Below are 22,545 nucleotides of genomic sequence, written 5' to 3' on the forward strand. Positions count from 1 at the left end.
CTCCCATACCGTAGCTTCTATTGAATAATTGGAAATATTCTTTATTGGGGTCCTTTACTGTGAGACAATAAAATGTAGAAAGCATTACAGTGAACAATAGGAGAGTTATATTAAGGCATTAAGAGGATGACTGGGCAGCGCAGTGGGTTTTTCCTTCATTTCTCCCTGTTCATATAACAGGATTCTAAACACCGGGAGAGAGATTTAGGAGGCTTGGACGCAGATCCGGCAATGTCCTGGCACTGACAGTGTGAGATGAAGTGAGAAAGTGTTTTTGCCAACTGGTCACTGCCACATAAAATGTCCTTATATTTGTTAATTGTCCTTGGAAACCATTTCATAGCAACACTCTCGGGCCCAGCTCATTTCTGAGCCAGAAGGGTAGGCCATTTGTGGAGCAGAGAGATGGGAGTGTCTTACTGCCACAGTTGACTCTTGGTGTGCACTATGGCATTGGATTTTTTAAAGCTGTACTATACTGGAGCACGGATATGAAGAGCAAGTAGAAAGAATGGCTACTTGCATTGGAACTGATGACCTTCACGGCACTTATCCTGATTATACATATTATATTAGCAGTTGATTGTTCTGTTCATGAACTCTGAGCTTATTTTTTATTATTTTTTTTAATAGTTTTATGTAGCGATTGAAAAGGCGAATGATTGTAGCTCACAGCTTTCAACGCAGGGTCGTTGGAGCAAGCATGGCTCCAGCCAATCCCTGTCAATCACCGCATAGTATTCGGTTCAAAGTCTCGTCCCCTCTGCCATTTCAGAACGAACATGAGAAACACAAAATGGAGATTCTGAAGGACAAGGTTCTCGTGTTTAATGAAACGATCATCCTGGGACTGTTTAAGCTGCACTTGGCTGCCCTGTTACCATGCATAACATCTACCCATTCTGATGAGTTCTATTGGAACATATTCTACCTTTGTGAGCCAATGATTGTGAAAGTATAAAAGTCAATGTACCGTCTAACACGGTTCTATCAAGTTTATATGCCTCTAAAAGTTATCCTGGTTTTAATGCTTGAAAAAGGTCTACTTGTCAAAAGGAATAAATAGACAAGTCTACGGTGTTTCCACAGGGTATAACTTATGGCCCCTAACTTTCTCACTGTGTCAGGCGCTTTAACTCTCTGTCCTGGAGGACATATTAACTTGGTACCCTTAAATAAAGTCCTTTAAATAAAACTGGAGTTAAATAATGAGAGCTGCTCCCGCACTGAAGTCCCCTCGGCTTGAAATGAACTTCTCTCTTTTTATTAATGTCCCCGTATCGCTCATCGCGCTCACTGACCCGCTTCGCCATCCTCTTCCCACTCAACCAGAGAGAGCGCTCCAGCAAGTGGTCGCTCACTGTCGATGTAATTGAGGGCAATTTTCAAATTAAAATGTTAAAAACCTCCTCGATCTCCATGAGGCAGGTAGCGGGAGGGGAGTGGGGAACGGATGTCTTGATCAGGTTCTGTGGGCAGGTATCCCGGGCCGGTGAGGTGGAATGATAAACGAGGGGCATTAATCTCGGTGACAGAGAGAGGAGTTAGCGCCAGCGATAGCATGGCTAACGGCTTTAATTAGCATTTAATCAGACGCCCCGGGGCTGGTGGAGGGGAGAGAAGAAGATCAAACTGTAACAGCTCTCTCAGAAGAGAAAGAAGTACAGTCCCACGGGTGACCAAACCGCTGGGAGCACTGCTCGCTAGCGTATCACGAGTAGGCCTATGATCTCTCCTCTTGTACGGTGGTTTATGGCACAAAGGCTAGAAAAACTCTCTTGTGCCATAAAAGGTCTGGAACTTTTTTCAGGGGGAATCAAATTAAAACAGCCAGAGAACAGGAGGAGGTCCCACTGATGACCAAAACACTATCCAAAACCTTTTTCGATGGTGGTTTAGTGAGCATGCACACTATCTTTTCAGAGGGTGTTATATGGTATCCTTCGGTAGGTTGTTGGTTCAAATCTGGTCTCGAAGGACCATGTAAAAAAAAAAAAAGAAAAAAGGGTCACCTTGCAAACGCTGGCACTTCTTTCGGCTGCAAGGTGCCACTCGTTTCCAGGGAGGATACACTGACAAAAGACATGCATCAAGACTCTCCATACTACATATACAACCTCTTTCCGTAGGATCACTGATTTTCCACCGACACTTGTGATAAGATGCAATTAAACATGCATTAGGTACTGTATGTATCCGCAAAATGTTTACAGTATAGTACTAACGGTTTTCTCTCAACTACACAGCAAATTCTCCAGTATTAATTCAACACTGACTGTGTTAAATTTAACACTGGTCCAGTGGCTATACATTTTCAGTGTTAAATCAACACACCGTTTAGTGTAAAGCCTTATTTGCATATTTCCCAGAGTGCCTTGCCCGTCGAGTGAATTGTAGTTACCACCCATGACTGTATTTGTTAGTGACAGAGACATGTTTGTTGCATTCATTACTTTTCAGCCCTGAACTGACAGGATTTTTATGGGAATTTCTTTATGATGGAAATTACAGTTCTGTGGGACATGGACATTGACTCTAGGGGGTTTAAATTAGAGTTTATTTTGAGGGCCTAGTTTTACCATAATATAGTGGCCTGAAACTCGTGGTTTTCAGGCCTGCAAATCACATTATGATGGCTTGCAAAGTGATGTGTAATTCCTATTGTAATCTAGCCAGAGTGGGGAAATCCAACATTTGCATTCATAATGAATGTCAAGTCGGGAAGACTAAGATATGAAACTGCCATCTAATCATGGAACAACCATTTCAGTAATGGGTGCAATAAATCCAAGTAACAGGTTGGATTAGTTTAGAAAAATGTATCCTATTTAGTTTGAGTAGCATAACGTTAATGAATCAATGTAAATGCAAAAACATAGATATTGAAAACAAACAATTCTAAAAAGCTACCTGCAATAGAGCATGCTGGGAAATATGATCTGCATGGTTTTGGTTTAACTGGTTATTAACACCAACACTGGGGTTCTTTTGCACCAATGAGTTTTAATTTAACACTTGAATCAACACTAGAAATGTTACACTCAAAAATCAACACTAGGTAACACTGGCCAATTTGCTGTATAGACATCAAGTATTAGGGTGATATCTGAAAGTGATTTGACAGATGTTTTAGAGAGTTTGCGTGTATGTGTGTTAGAGACATATAGGAAGATGCGTGTGTGTGTGTGTGTGTGTATGTGTGAGAGATTGATGTTGATGGAGAGGAAAAGGGCTTTTGGCACAAGGGGACCGTGTGTGATCATGATTTCATTAGAGGTATACAGTGAGACAGGTCTGTACAAGCAGCTGTACAGTAGGGACCCAAGGGACGTCATTAACACCAGCACTGCACCGGTTTTCTATGCTATGGCCATTCCCTACCACACACACACACACACCTTGTTCTCTCAACACTTTGGGGAATTGAGATGGTGTGGCAACATTGTCAACAGGATTACAGACTCACAAGCACCAACTGTTTGTCACAAGAAGGTATCCATCACATCACAACAAATGGACAGCTCTAACTTTCCTCTGACTGATGTAATTGTGATTAATTGTGAAGTATCTGTGTGTATATCTCTGTGGACAAACGTACCTTATTACTGTACCAACACGTACACACAGCTTGTGCTGCTGCGTTGCTGTGCCCACCTCTGTGTGTCTGTGCTTCATTACTGTTCACACACAGACAGTTCCAGTGTTTCTGTGTCAATATTTAATGAGGGATGGGAGTCTAGGGACCCTACGGCTGTCAGGACTGCCTGTAGTCTTGAGGTACCACCTGTTCCCACTCCCTCCCCTAACGTCACAAACACACACACACACACACACACACACACACACACACACACACACACACACACACACACACACACACACACACACACACGATAACTGATAAACCATGTTCTCTCAACACTGTGGGGAATGTAGCATACATGTTTGTTACATACAGTGGATTCAGAAACTATTCACACCCTTTGACTTTTTCCACATTTTGTTGTGTTACAGCCTGAATTTAAAAAAGGTATCAATTTGGATAATGTGTCACCGGTCTACACACAATACCACATAATGTCAAAGTGGAATTGTGTTCTTCAATTTTTTTTAAAATACAAATGAATAAAAAATGAAACGCTGAAAATGTCTTGAGTCAGTAAGTATTTAACCCCTTTGTTATGGCGACCTTAAATAAGTTTGGGATTCAAAATTTGCTTAACAAGTCACAATAAATTGCATGGACTCAATAATAGTGGTTAACATGATTTTTGAATGACTACCTCATCTCTGTAAGGTCCCTCAGTCGAGCAGTGCATTTCAAACAGATTCAATCACAAAGACGAGGGAGGTTTTCCAATGCCTCGCAAAGAAGGGCACCTATTGGTAAGATGGGTACCAATTAAAAAGCAGACATTGCATATCCCTTTGAGCATGGTGAAGTTATTAATTATACAATGGATGGTATATCAATACATACAGTCACTACAAAGATACAGGCGTCCTTCCTAACTCAGTTGCCAGAGAGGAAGGAAACCGCTAACCATGAGGCCAATGATGACTTTGAAACAGTCACAGAGTTTAATTGCTGTGATAGGAGAAAACTGAGGATGGATCGACAACATTGTAGTTACTCCACAATACTAACCTAAATGACAGAGTGAAAAGAAGAAAGCCTGTACAAAATACAAATATTCCAAAACATGCATCCTGTTTGCAACAAGGCAAACAGGTCCTGAACACAAAGCGTTATGTTTGGGGCAAATCCAACAACAGTACCACTCTTCATATTTTCAAGCATGGTGGTGGCTGCATCATGTTATGGGTATGCTTGTCATCAGCAAGGACTAGGGAGTTAAGGATAAAAATAAACAGAATAGGGCAAAGCACAGGCAAAATCTTAGAGGAAAACCTGGTTCAGTCTGCTTTCCAACAGACACTGGGATGAAAAAAATTCACCATTCAGCCAGACAACCTAAAACAATGGCTGTCTAGCAATGACATTGTTGACAGAGGTTGAAAAAAACGTAAAAAGTCAAATGGACAAATGTTGTGGAAAGAGCTTAGAAACTTACCCAGAATGACTCACAGCTGTAATCGCTGCCAAAAGGTGATTCTAATATGTATTGATTTAGTTTGTCATTATGGGGTATTGTGTGTAGATGGGTGAGAGAAATAATATATTTCATCAATTTTGAATTCAGGCTGTAACACAACAAAATGTCAAAGGGTATGAATACTTTCTGAACACACTGTACAGGTTTGTGGGATTGGCCTAGGCTCCCCTAAATCTTGATTCACAAACTATGGATGTGAATTAATACTGCTGTATTAATTCACCCAGAGGTGATAGTTTAACTCTGCGTATTTGTTCTTCTTCTTCTGGTGTGGTTGATGTTGCTGCTGATCCAAACTCTCCTGATTGAGCTCAACTCGCTGGTCTGTTTCTATGTCGACCAACACATCTTGTCGAACAGTCTTGTGTCTCAGAAAGAGATGTACTGTAACCATTCACAAAACCAAGGAGGCCAAAATGTACCTTAAAAAAAAAAAACTTTAATTAAAACAAAACACAAATCAATTGACTCATTAATTAACAAGATTATAAAACAGTGATTTTAGTTACATAAATAAATTGATATTGGTGTATCAAATCTTAATTTCATAAGCATGTATACATGGATCATTGTAATAAATAAAATGGAAAAACAGAAGACTATTTCCTACACGAACAGAACAAAAATAATAAAACAGCTAGAAAGAAAGAGGAAATCCTTTCATTAGAGGATGAGACACAGGACGACGTTTTTCCACCAAACACACAAGGAAATGCTTGGTTAAAAGCACAGAGTTTACAGAGCCCGTTCAGTTACTAATTAAGGACACTAAAGCTGGGACCAAGGCGGCTTGGCTTTCACTTCTTGGAACGCATTTGTTTGGTTGTTAGAACTCCTGTTTGGTTACTTTAAAAAAGTGTTAAGACAAGGCAAGAGAAAAGTCTGTTTCTTCTTTCAAAAGAACAAGAGAAAGCGCTTTAAAAAAACAAAAAAATTAAAAATAAAATAAAGAAACAAGGCAAGTTATGAGTACAATTGCCGACCTTATACAGAGAGAGAGAGACGCACTTGGTCTGTGCCGTGTTCAGATGCAAGCAGACAGGAGGAGAACTGTAGTACATTGCAGTGGAGCACAATCCCTGTCCTCGAGGGTCACAGTCCTTCTGGTTTTAATGGATCAATCAGTGTCATTGATTGACCAGAGATTTCACACTACTGGTTAGCCAAAGTTAGAACTCTAAAGTCATTTCTCAACAGCTGAGCAATGTTATGAAAAATCTATGCTCGGGTTGCCTTATGCCATGTACAGTGTCATTGGAATATTGCACATCAGTCAAATTCATACATTTGTTAATTGTGAAACAATAACATAGTTTCACGGTACTCAAATAAATTGAATAGATACCAATCGAACTGTCGATACCGGCACAATAATCTCAACCAATGTTTTAGTACTGACACTACTCTTGTGAGCCTACAGCAACCCTCCATTAGCCAATTCAGTCTTTCTGACATGTTCTGTGGTAAATAAAAGTACAGAAAGACTAACAGAAAAAGAGCGAGCTACAGCGGCTTCAAGTATTTCACATTACATAGAATACTCTGTATAATTTAGTTAACATATACTTTTGAATCCTCCATATTCAGACTTATACTATTGTATATATATACACACACAGTACAATAAATGCTCGCTTGTGTCGTGTCCCGTTTTTCGTTTTCCTGTACTCGTTCGCTCTTCCTTTTTCCTTTTCGTTTTAGAGAAATCCCTGAGAACGTCTGTTGACAGTTGCTGAAGGTTCTACACATAGAAGAGGCCTATTAGAACCCGAATTCTAAATGGTATTCCAATTATTCTATGGTTCCACACGCACAGAAAGCATTGACCCTGGCCCGTTCTGGAGCTACACACAACTATAACCATGATCTGTAGTTAGTTACCCAGTCCGACACATCTTCCAGTAGCCTGGGTCACTAGTCGGTGCCGGTCTTTCTTTTTTTAGCCAACCTGTGTCTGGTTGTCTTGCCACGGCAGCGATGTACTGTAGCATTGAATACAGAAACATCCAGGTAACCAGGCTAGTCTTCCGAGTACAGAAACAGTCAGGTAACCAGGCTAGTATTATGATCCACCTGATCTCTAATGGATTTCTTCACTTTCTGAAACACCAATAGCGTACATTTAGCAAAGACTGGGTTAAAAGGAAGAAGGTGTGAGACAATGTCTCCAGCAACAGTTTCTCTTAAGACTTCAACCAAAAAAAAACGAAGCCACAATTACAAGTTTGATGGTTCTAAGTACATTTTCAGATACATCTGCCATAATACAGCAAATGCTAGTAAATCACTTTGACAATACTATATCCTCATCTCACGGTGCATGTGGCATTACCGTAGTCCTGTACTGCCATCCTCAACCTAACAGATATTCATTATTACCACATCTGAAACAACGAGTCTGTTAAGAGCATTATTCTACAACCTCTCGCATGCCTAATGACCGAGAGAAAACGCAAGTGCCGAGTCAACAGAAATGCTAATGGTGGTTTTCTCAAGGAGCCAAGCTGTGCAGTGCATCCTACGTCCGGTAGCCAATAGCCAAGAGGTGCTGTGTGGTTTTAAAGCCATAGTGTCTCTTTGAGGCTGCCAATGCTTTTTTACACAAGCGCTTTTGCACAAGGGCCTTTAGCCACTTGACAACATATACTCAGTATAAAACCAAAATGAAAAACACAATAAAAAAATGCTAATAATAAAAATAAAAAAACGAACAGACAAAGCCATTTTCATTATCCTGTTTTTCCTCTCGCACACACAGAGAAACACTCACAACATTCACAACCTGACACATTTCTTCTTCTGAAAATAGAACACGTCTGTACACATAGCAATGACAGTAACAACGTTCATAACAATAACAGCAAATCACGATAATACCGTGTGGCTCTGTTGAGTATTTTTTCTCTCCTTCCTTCGCTTCGTCTCCCGCTTTACTTGTCCATGTTCAAGCCCAAAAGAAGTTCAAAAAGGCAGACTCGAGTTAATAGAAAAGTACTAGGGACCGACCCTGGTCAGCCAAACCGCTCCCTCACCAGCATCATGAGTTTCTTCTTGCCCTTATAGATCTGTTTGAGGTTGTCTATGAACTGGGTGAACTGGATGTGTCCGTCGTGGGCCATGAGGAACGTCTCCCGGGACTTCCCCAGGAACTCGATGAACTCGCTGTAGTGCCGCGGGCTGATGTGCGTGAGGCGAGAGTGCGTGGTGTTGATATAGGCCCCGATTGTGGCGTCCAGCAGCTGCCTGAGCGGAGCCTTGTCCAGCGACATCAGCTTCCCAGAGTTCCTGCGGCTGTGCAGCGCCGACACCATCCCCGGCGTGGTCAGGGTGCACCGCCGCAAAATGTCGGAAAGCACTGTGGCGCACTTCACGCTCTTCACCACCAGGGGGATGACGGCAGCTAGCTCGTTCTTGCCCAGCGAGTGACTCAGAGCGCAGGCCCACAGTACGTCGTTGATAGCCGGGTGGGTATCCTGGTTGTAGCTGAGGTTAAGATGAGCCATGGCTAACGTGGCTAGCTTGTAAGCCCTCATAGGATACCCTCTATGCTCCATGTACCTAGCTATCGTAAACAGCTGCGTGTAGCTCATCCCCGCGACGGCCGCGTCCAGGACGATCTGGTAGGCCGTCTCGAAGGCGATGTGGTCCTTCTCGCAGAGGGTGAGAGCGGAGAGGGCACAGTTCTGGGGATCCTTCATGGCACACTGCAGGGCCAGGGTCCGGGCGGAGGAGGCTAGGTTCTCCTGCTGGTGACAGTCCAGGCGCAGGCGGACAATGGTGGTGTTGGACATGACGGTGGTGGCCACGATGCTGGTGGCCTCAGTCGGGGTGAAGAGGGTGAACCAACTCTGCATGATGCTGTCCAACGCATACACACCTGGGAGACACACACACACACACACACACACACACACACACACACACACACACACACACACACACACACACACACACACACACACACACACACACACACACACACACACACACACACACACAAAAAAGAGGGAGAAGTCAGGGGATTAGCAGAGTAATTTGAATAACAAGACAATCCATTTTCAAGCCCTCATCCTGTCCACTAACTAAATATGTACTATATTATAGAAAGTCAAAAGGGAAAACGTTGTACACGTACCTACTTCGGTTGCACAGGTAACTAACCACCGTACCATTTCCCTCCTCCTCCAGTTCAGCGTAGACAGGGTTATCCTCATCACCTGATGAACGAGAGACGGTTAGGGATGGCAAAGAGGTGTGTGTGTGTGTGTGTGTAACTGTATGCCTGTGTTTGTGTACCTGTAGCCCAAGCTCCAGTGAAACTTTGAGCAGTGTAATGTCTGGCAGGCTGTCCATCAATGTTGCGATCTTGAAGGCATCCTGGGCCAGTTTAAAGATGTGAGACGAGGAGTGGATGTTCTTCTGGATGGACTCTAGCACCGTCTCCAGCTTACAACTATCACCTGGGACAACACACATACAGTACAATGACAAAGGAACCCAAATGTGTGTGTGTGTGTTTACGCACGTGTGTGTGGTTACGTAAGTGTGTTTACATACGTGTGTGTGTGTGTTTACCTTTGGCTGCGGTCAGCATGGTGGAAGCCAGTTCACACTGCTGGGACTCTATGTGGGAGAGTGTGAACCAGCGAGGGTAGCGGTTGGGGACCACAGACACCATGTGATGGGGTCGCGACAGGTCACCTGACGAGGCTGTGGACTCCAACACAGGCAACCTGAGGAGCAAAGAAAAACCATAGGATCACACACAGATTAAGATCACGCAGACGCACACGAACACACACAGGCGCGTGCACAAAGTGCAATCAGCGACGCACCTCCAGCAAGGTTTTGACAGTGTTCTGGAGTGCATTATGGTTGTTGGCTTATTACTGAAATGTACTTCCAAACTAGTCCTTAATTACAGAACTGAATCAACTGCAGCAGAATGACTATTTTCTTGCTGTTAATGAAAACATGGGCTTGGAACACCTGCTAATGTATAAACAGGCCCTATAGGACAGAATGACAGCACACAGAAACACACGGTTGTCTTCATATCTGCTACTGTGGGCAGCTCATCTCTAATTCAACCCTCTTCTTCCAGCCCAGTTTCAAAGGTCTCGCTGCCTTTGAAAGAGAAGAGAACCTGGGCAGATCAACCAATCACAAAGCTAATTGAGTCCGTGGGGAAATTAGGGGATTCACCTTCCAGGCCTCTATGGCTGGACACACATCAAACACATCCGTACACACATCAGCGCATGTACACACGCACGTGGGTGCACGGCCACTCACACACGCACGCACTTCAGAGAAAAGGGCCAGAGATACCATTGCCACGTGAGCACCAACAAAATCTGTATTTAAACATCTTGATCTGAAGCCTGTCGGGCCTAGACAAGGTAATAGGGGCCGGTCTGGCCAACAGTCTTGCTAGATAAAAGGTGGGAAAAAAGCAAGGTGAGAGCTGTGTGAGTGTGAACACAGACTCGGTGTGAAACGGAAGACGTGCTGATGCCATAGCAACAAGGGGTTCATTCCAAACACATCTAAAGAGCTGCTAAAAGCTCCACCACACCGGGGGAGGGGGGCTTCTGGACCATTCATGGGGTGGAACGAAGCATCAACCACAAAAAAGTATTCCCTAAATATGGAGCCTTCGTCAACATTCCTGTCTTTGTGTGACTTACCTGAAAACCACTGGTCGGGGTTGGTTGCGGAGCTTCGATAAGCCAAAGCGTGGAAAATACTCCATTTTTTTGTGAAAATCGTACATTTTATTCTGACGCTGCATCTTCTATTCCACCTCAAAAACAAATCCATTGCTAGGGCTAGTATTCTCCTGCTCGTTCTCCTTCTCTCCTACTCAAACAGCCTACTACAGGTAGGTATATATATATACACAATGGGGCAAACAAGTATTTAGTCAGCCACCAATTGTGCAAGTTCTCCCACTTAAAAAGATGAGAGAGGCCTGTAATTTTCATCATAGGTACACTATGACAGACAAAATGAGGGAAAAAAATCCAGAAAAATCACATTGTAGGATTTTTTATGAATTTGTTTGCAAATTATGGTGGAAAATAAGTATTTGGTCACCTACAAACAAGCAAGATTTCTGGCTCTCACAGACCTGTAACTTCTTCTTTAAGAGGCTCCTCTGTCCTCCACTCGTTACCTGTATTAATGGCACCTGTTTGAACTTGTTGTCAGTATAAAAGACACCTGTCCACAACCTCGAACTCCACACTCCAAACTCCACAATGGCCAAGACCAAAGAGCTGTCAAAGGACACCAGAAACAAAATTGTAGACCTGCACCAGGCTGGGAAGACTGAATCTGCAATAGGTAAGCAGCTTGGTTTGAAGAAATCAACTGTGGGAGCAATTATTAGGAAATGGAAGACATACAAGTTCCACTGATAATCTCCCTCGATCTGGGGCTCCACGCAAGATCTCACCCCGTGGGGTCAAAATGATCACAAGAACGGTGAGCAAAAATCCCAGAACCACACGGGGGGACCTAGTGAATGACCTGCTGAGAGCTGGGACCAAAGTAACAAAGCCTACTATCAGTAACACACTACGCCGCCAGGGACTCAAATCCTGCACTGCCAGAAGTGTCCCCCTGCTTAAGCCAGTACATGTCCAGGCCCGTCTGAAGTTTGCTAGAGAGCATTTGGATGATCCAGAAGAAGATTGGGAGAATGTCATATGGTCAGATGAAACCAAAATATAACTTTTTGGTAAAAACTCAACTCGTCGTGTTTGGAGGACAAAGAATGCTGAGTTGCATCCAAAGAACACCATACCTACTGTGAAGCATGGGGGTGGAAACATCATGCTTTGGGGCTGTTTTTCTGCAAAGGGACCAGGACGACTGATCCGTGTAAAGGAAAGAATGAATGGGGCCATGTATCGTGAGATTTTGAGTGAAAACCTCCTTCCATCAGCAAGGGCATTGAAGATGAAACATGGCTGGGTCTTTCAGCATGACAATGATCCCAAACACACCGCCCGGGCAACAAAGGAGTGGCTTCGTAAGAAGCATTTCAAGGTCCTGGAGTGGCCTAGCCAGTCTCCAGATCTCAACCCCATAGAAAATCTTTGGAGGGAGTTGAAAGTCCGTGTTGCCCAGCAACATTCCCAAAACATCACTGCTCTAGAGGAGATCTGCATGGAGGAATGGGCCAAAATACCAGCAACAGTGTGTGAAAACCTTGTGAAGACTTACAGAAAACGTTTGACCTCTGTCATTGCCAACAGTATTGAGATCAACTTTTGTTAATTTAATTTGCAAATAAATTCATAAAAAATCCTACAATGTGATTTTCTGGATTTTTTTTCTCATTTTGTCTGTCATAGTTGAAGTTTACCTATGATGAAAATTACAGGCCTCTCTCATCTTTTTAAGTGGGAAAACTTGCACAATTGGTGGCTGACTAAATACTTTTTTACCCCACTGTATATATGTGCGCTGCACAAGCTAGGCTATACATCAATCATAAACATTATGATCTTACCATATCAATGACACTGTAAAACACTGTATCTAAATAGTCAAATAATAGTCAAATAATAGTTTAAAAAGTAGGTGAGCTGGTTCTACTATTTATGACACTTTGTGTTTTGTGGTGGTGGGGTCAAGTGCAAGTATTGGTTAAGATAAATGACAGAACTCGGGGAGGTTGAAAACCGGGCGGGCTGCTACGTTCCGGATAAGTTGCAGGCACTTCCTATAGTCATTTGTTTTTATTTAACCTCTTGAAATGGGAAAACGTGTATTTTTTTTTATTAAGTTGAATGGGCGCTCTTTATGACAGAATGTTAACATTTGCTAAACAAGTTACCCTACTTACTCACACTACTCAAAAAAGGCACCTATAAATTGGTGGAACGACCCATAGATGGATGTGAAAGAGAGCAACTATCCAGTTCCTTCACAGTCTGGTCCTGGTTTCTGGTGAACATCAGTGAGACTACTGAACTCTCTGTCTGAGGGTGAAGACCAGGAGGTAAAGTAAACACTTCACAAACGTCTATTCACTTCCCCAACCTATCAAATCCCGGCTCTTCTTCATACAAAACGCTCCCGAGGGCCCCGCGAAGACGAGTCGGGGCTCCACGGTAGAGACATTAGAACATTTTTTTTTTTTTTTAATTTTACCCCTTTTTCTCCCCAATTTCGTAGTATCCAATTGTTGTAGTAGCTACTATCTTGTCTCATCGTACGGGCTCGGGAGAGACGAAGGTTGAAAGTCATGCGTCCTCCGATACACAACCAACCAAGCCGCTGCTTCTTTAACACAGCGCACATCCAACCCGGAAGCCAGCCGCACCAATGCGCCGGAGGAAACACCGTGCACCTGGCCACCTTGGCTAGCGTACACTGCGCCCAGCCCGCCACAGGAGTCGCTGGTGCGCGATGAGACAAGGACACCCCTACCGACCAAGCCCTCCCTAACCCGGGCGACGCTAGGCCAATTGTGCGTCGCCCCACGGACCTCCCGGTCGCGGCCGGTTACGACAGAGCCTGGGCGCGAACCCAGGACTCTGATGGCACAGCTGGCGCTGCAGTACAGCGCCCTTAACCACTGCGCCACCCGGGAGGCCCCGACATTAGAACATTTTGATGGACATGCGTCTTCATCAATCTTAAACTCCGGAAGCGTTAACAATACGAGGGTATTATCATGTCATAATATTCCATCCGCCCTGCGCTAGTGAAATCAGCCGGGTGTGACTTTTGTACAATCCTTGAGCTGAAGATCAATTCCTCCTTAGCGTTAGGCAGAGGTGTGAATAAGGAGAGGCTGTCTGAGTCTATGATAGTGCTGTAATGGGCCATTAAAAGCCAGTCTTTTTACCTGGCACTATATTTAACCAGCAGCACCTTTCCCATGAGGGTGGGAAAGCATACACTGCTATCATATTACGCCGGCACCACGCTACATTGCACACATTCATTACGTGCTGAGCAGACAGACAACCAGGACCCCGGAGCAGCTAGAAGTAGTGGCCACATTATTCTACCTCACCCCCTTCCACAGGGCTGGGTGGGGAGAGAAGTGGACTGGGGAGGCCTGGAGCCCTGTGGAAATGCTGTGGGTGCATTTTCATTACACTCCGGCTTGCATCTTTCCGTACAATCTCTCCTACTCGTTCACAGTCATTTAGCATCACCACATTGTTAGCATTGTGAAATGGTAGAGAGATGTTAGCGTTAGCCACGTAGCTGTCCTGTCCCTGTAGGCCAGGCGTGTGCTAGCCTGCTCATTACACACACTAATTAAACTCTCATTAACATTGTTAATATTCACTGATCCAGGTCCCCCTGCGAACATCAAAACAGAGCCGCCCCATCTGCATAACACACGCGCACGCAAAACACAAACGCAACACAAATAATGATAAGGTGAGAGACTCACCGCATGGCTCTCAGTGCAATCTTGTACGCCAGTTCAGCGTCATGAGGTAGGAGAGAGGTGAAGAGATAGCGGGTGAAGGTATGCATGGGAACACTCTCTCTGTGGACAATCTCTCCCAGGCCACTGTACGGCCCACCTGGAGACACACGGAGGGAGGAAGAACATGTTAACCCACAGACCAGTGCGAAGAGAGGGGGTGAAACAGTTTGGAACAAATTAAAAGAACATTGAAATATCAGATGCAAAAATAGAAAATACATTTAATTATATTTCGGTCTGTGGTGCCGTATAAAAGGAGAATGTGTGAGTACAGCATACTTATAAGTGTGTGTGTGTGTACTATTGCGTGGCTAGACAGTGGCTATCATAGTTTCCTCCTCCCAGTCTCAGTCCAGAGGAGAAAAGGCCACGCAGCACAAAGTGGTCACCATGACGTGGTGAATGCCATATGGCCAGATGTGCAGACTAGGCTTCCCTCCCCTCATCTCCACTGGGTTATTCTAGACTGAACAGCCCCTCCCCACCCCCCGACCACAAGCCCCATTACACCCCCCCAACCACAGACCACGAGCCCCATTACAGTCTCCAGCAGTCTTAGGCCTTAGAGCCTGGGACTCAATTACCAACCAGCCCAGAGGTGGGTGGTCATCCTGGGCAGAGGCAGGGGTTAGGGTGGGACTGGAAGTTTGAGGGCTGGGTCTACCATTTCTCCCACTCCCATAACCAAACCACAGCAGTCACATTCTGTCCCAGTACAAGATGTCAGTACAGTGTGTGTGTGTGTGTGTGTGTGTGTGTGTGTGTGTGTGGCTGCCGACACATCGCTAGTTTTACTGTGAGGCTTATTTTGGTCTGGCTTAAGGCGGTTCTAGTTATATTTACCCCACTGAATGAAAGATAATAAGATAATAAATATTGAGATGGAGGAGTGAAATGTGCTTCAGCATAGAGCCTCAATGCTTGGAGAGAAGGAGAGAGGGAAGGAGAGCGGGAAGGAGAGACCAAAAGCCCGCTCTCGTTTTACCTCACACAGCTACAGCTCAGCCATGGAAACACACACTCCACACATTCATAACCACCGTATGGAAGATTATTTGACACTTTATCCGATAACCAAAATAAAGGACACTGTGTGTGTGTCCTCACTCTCTAACAGGAAGACGGCTTGTTTGCGGAAGATCTTGACCAGCGTGTCATCCAGCTCCACTTCCTGCAGCTTGGCCAATAGCTGCTCTTCGTTGCGACACACCTTCTCCTGGGCATACAGCCCATCAGGCATGACCCTCTGCTGGCCTAAGCCAATCAGAGCAGTCTCTACAGCCAGCGCCCCGTATGATTCGCCCTCGCCTAGCAACCTCTGCACTGGCAACCGCTGCAGCTCCGCACGACTCACCACACTGGAACAATCTAAGCGAGAGAGAGAGACACAAATGGTCAGTACCTAGTAGTCAGTTTTTCAGTGTTCTGAGGTTTGGAGCCTCCCTCCTAGTCCACAACACCGAGGGTCAGTCTGTCCCAAACAGCACCCTACAGACTGCACATTTGACCACGTCCCAGGTCAAAGTATTTGGGACGGGCCCAAGACCTCCAGCTAGTACTTTTCCATATCACCGGGCCAGCTTAGTGTGTGCCGTGACAATTTTTTTACTAGGAGAGGAAAGACAGAGGGATAAGAAAAGGGGAATGTGAGGGAAGGGTTGAGAGAGGGACCATCTAGTGAGGAAAAAAAAGGAGAAGAGTAGAAACAAAGATGGAGACAAAGAAGACTAGATTGATTATTATTTTTAGTACCTGAGAGGTCAAGGCAGGTGTTGGCCCCCTCCTCTGCCCCCCGTCCCGTCTCAGTGAGGGTGCTGAACAGGGTTCCGATGGGATCCAGTGGGTGACCCACCCAGCCTTCCATGTTGGTTATGGAGGTGATGGCTTTATGGAGCAGCTCTGTCACAGACAGGATGCAACACATGTCAACTACAGGGCACATACAGTGAGGGGGAAAAGGTATTTGATCCCCTGCTGATTTTGTACGTTTGCCAACTGACAAAGAAATGATCCGTCTGTAATTTTAATGGTAGGTTTATTTGAACAGTGAGAGACAGAATAACAACAACAAAATCCAGAAAAACACATGCCAAAAATGTTAGAAATTGATTTGCATTTTAATGAGGGAAATAAGTATTTGACCCCCTCTCAATCAGAAAGATTTCTGGCTCCCAGGTGTCTTTTATGCAGGTAACGAGCTGAGATTAGGAGAACACTCTTAAAGGGACTGCTCCTAATCTCAGTTTGTTACCTGTATAAAAGACACCTGTCCACAGAAGCAATCAATCAATCAATCTGATTTCAAACTCTCCACCATGCCCAAGACCAAAGAGCTCTCCAGGGATGTCAGGGACAAGATTGTAGACCTACACAAGGCTGGAATGGGCTACAAGACCATCGCCAAGCAGCTTGGTGAGAAGGTGACAACAGTTGGTGCGATTATTTGCAAATGGAAGAAACACAAAAGAACTGTCAATCTCCCTCGGCCTGGGGCTCCATGCAAGATCTCACCTCGTGGAGTTGGAATGATCATGAGAACAGTGAGGAATCGAGGGGGAGGATCTTGTCAATGATCTCAAGGCAGCTGGGACCATAGTCACCAAGAAAACAATTGGTAAGGCACTACGCCGTGAAGGACTGAAATCCTGCAGCGCCCGCAAGGCGAGCGAACCTGCTCCCCTCAGCCAGGGTATTGAAAATAGGTCGTGGATGGGTATTCCAGCATGACAATGACCCAAAACATACTGCCAAGGCAACAAAGGAGTGGCTCAAGAAGAAGCACATGTGGCCTAGCCAGTCTCCAGACCTTAACCCCATAGACAATCTGTGGAGGGAGCTGAAGGTTTGAGTTGCCAAACGTCAGCCTCGAAACCTTAATGACTTGGAGAAGTTCTGCAAAGAGGAGTGGGACAAAATCCCTCTTGAGATGTGTGCAAACCTGGTGGCCAACTACAAGAAACGTCTGACCTCTGATTGCCACCAAGTACTAAGTCATGTTTTGAAGAGGGGTCAAATACGGATTTCCCTCATTAAAATGCAAATCAATTTATAACATTTTTGACATGCGTTTTTCTGGATTTTTGTTGTTGTTATTCTGTCTCTCACTGTTCAAATAAACCTACCAGTAAAATTAGACTGAACATTTCTTTGTCAGTGGGCAAACGTAGAAAATCAGCAGGGGATCAAATACTTTTTTCCCTCACTGTAGTAACATAGTGTCAACCCTATTGACACTACTACTTTAGTATGTAACAGAGCTCTATATCTGCACTATGAGGCTTTATAAGAGTCCATTGAGGCTTTACAGCAGTCCTATGTCATCTAGTAAGTGCAGTCTGACCTTTCTTATGTCGGCGGAAGTGCTCCAGTTGTCTCTGCTGCTGCCGTCGTAGTGTGTTTACCACGGCAATGGCCAATCGAAGTGCTTCGCGGGGGTAACCATGGGAACGCAGGGCGTCCACCCGAGCACAAGCCGTCGGGACGTGTTCTGAGAGACACAGGGAGATGAACTGATGTTGCCTTTATCCCTTTCTATAAGGCTTTTGGCAAAATGTGACCACTTGACATAAGACGACACACAGTCCTCCGTTTCCCCTTTGCATACACCAAGCATCACGATACACACAAAAAATAAACACTCACAGTTCTCTGTTTCCAGTTTACACACACACACCAATCATCACGATACACACTAAAGATAAAACACACTCTCAAACACACACACACTCACCGTGCCACATGGGCCATCCACGTGTGTCGAAGAGCGAGCCGTCCTGGTTGTCGTGGTAACAGTAGTTGGCATAGAGGTCGCTGGCAATGATGTGCTGCAGGTGACGATCCTGCCAGTGGAGGTCACACGCCTCGATTGCCCGTGTGAACACCGTCCTGTGGGGACGCGACTCTGACAGGATGGAGGGGGAGAGAGACTCGCATTAGACAGAGAAGAGAGAAGGGAGGAGGGATAGAGGGATGAAGTGGGAGAGGGTACTGGAGGGAGGGAGAGTTCAAACGTTAGCTGCAGGCTAACAAAAGAGAGAGATGGAGCGTGGGAGACCGAGAAGACAAGAAAGACAGATATACACAGAGAGAAAGAAAGATGGAGGGTTGATGTGGAGAAAGAAAGAGTCCCGTCTCTCACCTTGGTTGCCATGGGCACCCTGAGGCAGGGAGTGGGTGAGGTTGGGCAGATCGTTGCCATGGTTACCATCCTCCCAGGGGCACACGTCCACGCTGTTCCACCTCCTCAGCTCTCTGAGCCACGAGCACTTCTGCTCCGTCTTACAGTGGGGGTTCAACACGATACACATCCACAGGGCACCTGCACACACAAACCACACGTGCACACGCGAACGCGCACGCACACACAGGTTAGGTCTTATCCTACCCAAGGTCATGTTTGACTTCAGACTAAAATCAGGAGAGTAGTCTGAAGGTGGTAAACCCACAGAACCAAACTAAACTGCAGGTAAAAGAGATCTCGTCAATCTTTTGTTTTGGACACATATTTTTTGGTCTATTGTTGTGTTGTTATTTAGAGATGGGATTTAAAGTTTATCCAACTTTTCAAAGAAATCTAAAGTTTAGATGTTCCGTAAACCCCCCCCCCCCCCGCAAAAACATAAGGGAGTTGCATACTTTGTAGTTGTAGATATAGTCTTGCGCTGACGCACAAACTTTCCTTGTCGACAAACTCTTTGAAAAGCGGGAACTGTATTTGTCCTTCACGCACTGTCACAGACACACACTGCATGCATCAATACCAGGTAAACAGAAACAAACTAAAAGACTAAAAGTAAAGAAGTCTCCATGGATATCATAACACATTCAGGAAGATGTAGGACGATAGTGTCACAAAGACAATCCAAAAACACATCAGCTAACACACACGCACACACACACACACACACACACACACACACACACACACACACACACACACACACACACACACACACACACACACACACACACACACACACACACACACACACACACACACACACACACACACACACACACACACACAACACACACACACACAGTCTGCTATTACAACTATGATGTGACCATAAAGGGGGGTGAAAATGTTCAGAAAGGCAGAGAGAGAGAGAGCAACAAGGACAGATGGTCAGAAAAAATAAAAAAAGGGGTGGTTCGCCAACAGAGATGAAGTAGAGGAGAAATGAAGGAAGGATGGCTGTGTCTGGATGAGAGGAGAGAAGTAGCGGCCCTGAGGAGGACTAAAAGACAAAAGTGGAAAGCAGCCGAGGCGAGAAGCAGCATTTGCCACATATCAAGCAGTCAGAAAAGGACTCCGAGAGTCTGGACGTCAACGCATTGTTACACTTCTAAAAATACAAATAAAAGCAGAAAACTGTCTGTCTGGGAAATAATAAATGTGAGAATACAGAAATGAAAATAGGAGGTTGACATCCAGAGACGTTTTTGTCCCCATTTGCACATTAGCAGGCGAGCACAACTAACATAACGAAGGCTGCATAACCCAAAAACCTCAATCAGTGTGTGTGTGTGTGTGTGTGTGTGTGTGTGTGTGTGTGTGTGTGTGTGTGTACAAGTAATCTGTACTGAAGGCCACAGTGGACATGTGAGTGCTTCCTATCTTAAAGTCGATAAATAAATAATTAAGCAGAGATAAAGGGAGTATGGTATGGTGATTGCATGTGTAGAAGATGGCAGCAGAGTTGAATGATAAATACAACAGTATGTAAGGTTGCCATTTGTGTTGTCTGTATCAGTAAATATGTACAGTACATAAAGAAGCCTACTGTATGTGTGTGAGCATGCATTTTTGTTCGCAAATGTTAATCTATCCTGCAGTTCATTAGTGTGTGTGTGTGTGTGTATATACATATATATATGCTCACCTAGTTCGTCCCAGAGCTGTCTGTACTTGTCGTTCATGGTGGTGCCCTGCTGTCTCCACAGTGCCAGGCGAGGGTCGGCCATAAACTGTTCTGTGATCAGTGTTAACATCCGTGCTCCGTTGGAGTCACGCATACGCAGCATCTCCCTCACCTATGGGACAGGGAGGAAAGTATCAGTGTGTGTGTGTGTATGTGTGTGTGTGTGTGTGTGTAGAGCTTAATGCAGGCAGATGTTAAAACTAGGGGCGGAGGTTCTAGGCTAAATACTTCACATTAGGGCTAGGCTACATATTTCACATTAGCGCTAGACTACATATTTCACTTTAGCGCTAGGCTACATATTTCACATTAGCGCTAGGCTACATATTTCACATTAGCACTAGGCTACATATTTCACATTAGCACTAGGCTACATATTTCACATTAGCGCTAGGCTACATATTTCACATTAGCGCTAGGCTAAATATTTCACATTAGCGCCAGGCTACATATTTCACTTTAGTGCTAGGCTAAATATTTCACATTAGCGCTAGGCTAAATATTTCACATTAGCGCTAGGCTTTAGGTTGTGTCCCTAACGGCACACTTTTCCCTATGTAGTGCACTACTTCTGACGTCCATGCCCTATTCTATAAGAACTACTTTTGACCAGTCTCCAGGTGGGCCATTATCAAATAGTGCACAACATAGGTGACAGGGTGTCATTTGGGACACAAAGTATATATTTTAAATTAGGCTAAATCTACACTAGAAGAGCATATGATATTGCTGAGGTTGGCACACCAGCCAGACTAACACTCATCTGATGTAGAGACAGGTATACATCAAGGGCTAAAAGCAACATCAAACCTCAACAATTGTACTGTTTAATGTATGTGCCAACCCAACTGCCATGCTAATGGCTCTTTAGACTAACAGAGCCACTAACAGTGGCTTTGAACTGAACAGAAACAACTTGGCTGTGGAAATACACTGGGAGAAATGCAATGTTGATGTTAATGCGTTTATTATATGAAAGGAGATATAATGCAACGTTTCAGCCTCTTCCACTGGTAATAATAGTCATTGCAAAGTTTTACACAGAGACGCGGTGAGTGTCTAGAGGAGGGGAGTGTGTGTGTGTGTGTGTGTCTGATGCTCAGGTGTGTGTCTGATGGGCATGTGTGTGTGGTGTGTTACCTTGCTAAACAGGAGGTTTAGTTGTTTCCCAGAGCCATGGTATCCTCCCTGTGACAGGAAGAGTTTCACCTGCTCCTGGACCTGCTCCTCATCCAAGTGCCAACAGTTCTCATCATCCACACTGGCCCCTGCAGTGGGGTCCGGGGCCCCTACACACACAGAGACAGTTTAGTTACCCACACATTTCTCATCATCCACACAGGCCCCTGGGATCCGAGGCCCCTACATATGCAGGCACACAAACACACAATGAGACATTCTACATTTGATTTGTTTAATAAAGAACTCTAATCTAATTTAAGGTAACTTGTGGAGCTGTAGAAACCTTTCACCCTTTAACCTAACCATATTTCTAAGGTAAATAAAGGCCAGGTCTTTAGTGTTGTTTAGAGGTGGACAGAGCTTTAGTTTACAGGCAGGATCAGACTAATGAGCAGCATTGATCTGCCCAGCCTTTAACTTTAGCACCGAGTCAATGTCCTCAGTGGGGCCTACACACTCACCGTGGACCTGGTTGATCTCAGAGTTGGTTGACAGGATCTCATCTGCCAGTTTCTGTGCGGTGGGCAACACCTCTGTATGATGCACTGATATCAGGTACTGGACAAACTTCTGCAGCTGATCTCTGCTCATCTGGAACAGCGTCTCTGAGATGGGCAGGTGCAGTTTGACCTGCTCGGGCTTCCGTACGCGGTACAGGGCCAGCGCTACCACGTGGGCGCAGTAGAATATGTCCTTGTTGCCGCAGCTACAGGTCACCGCGGTGATCTTACAGCGGTCGAAGCTGACGCTCACGCTGCAGACCATCTCAGGCTGAGAGGACGTGGCCGGGTCTGTTACCGTACCACTCAGATGGAACCCTGGGAAGGAGGAAGAGAGAAGAAGTAAAAACAATGCA

The 22,545-nt window shown here is 44.9% G+C and overlaps 1 protein-coding gene across 1 annotated transcript in view; it reads right to left on the bottom strand.

Moving 5' to 3' along the window:
- Positions 1-5,536: 5,536 nt before the first annotated feature.
- The window catches only part of LOC139411124 (zinc finger SWIM domain-containing protein 6-like), a 48,594-nt gene continuing 31,585 nt past the window's right edge, over positions 5,537-22,545 (bottom strand). Inside the window, exons 2-14 of the mRNA XM_071156994.1 lie at positions 22,151-22,507; positions 21,648-21,796; positions 20,469-20,619; positions 18,722-18,901; positions 18,314-18,484; positions 17,924-18,070; positions 16,336-16,482; positions 15,691-15,951; positions 14,545-14,680; positions 9,693-9,850; positions 9,414-9,577; positions 9,253-9,334; positions 5,537-8,994 (exon numbers count right to left, since the gene is read on the bottom strand). Coding sequence (XP_071013095.1) covers positions 8,129-8,994; positions 9,253-9,334; positions 9,414-9,577; positions 9,693-9,850; positions 14,545-14,680; positions 15,691-15,951; positions 16,336-16,482; positions 17,924-18,070; positions 18,314-18,484; positions 18,722-18,901; positions 20,469-20,619; positions 21,648-21,796; positions 22,151-22,507 — 2,969 coding nt within the window. The 3' untranslated portion in view covers positions 5,537-8,128. The remainder of the gene's footprint in view (positions 8,995-9,252; positions 9,335-9,413; positions 9,578-9,692; positions 9,851-14,544; positions 14,681-15,690; positions 15,952-16,335; positions 16,483-17,923; positions 18,071-18,313; positions 18,485-18,721; positions 18,902-20,468; positions 20,620-21,647; positions 21,797-22,150; positions 22,508-22,545) is intronic.

This window comes from Oncorhynchus clarkii, chromosome 6, assembly GCF_045791955.1.
Source record: "Oncorhynchus clarkii lewisi isolate Uvic-CL-2024 chromosome 6, UVic_Ocla_1.0, whole genome shotgun sequence".
Classification (NCBI taxonomy): Eukaryota; Metazoa; Chordata; class Actinopteri; order Salmoniformes; family Salmonidae; genus Oncorhynchus; species Oncorhynchus clarkii.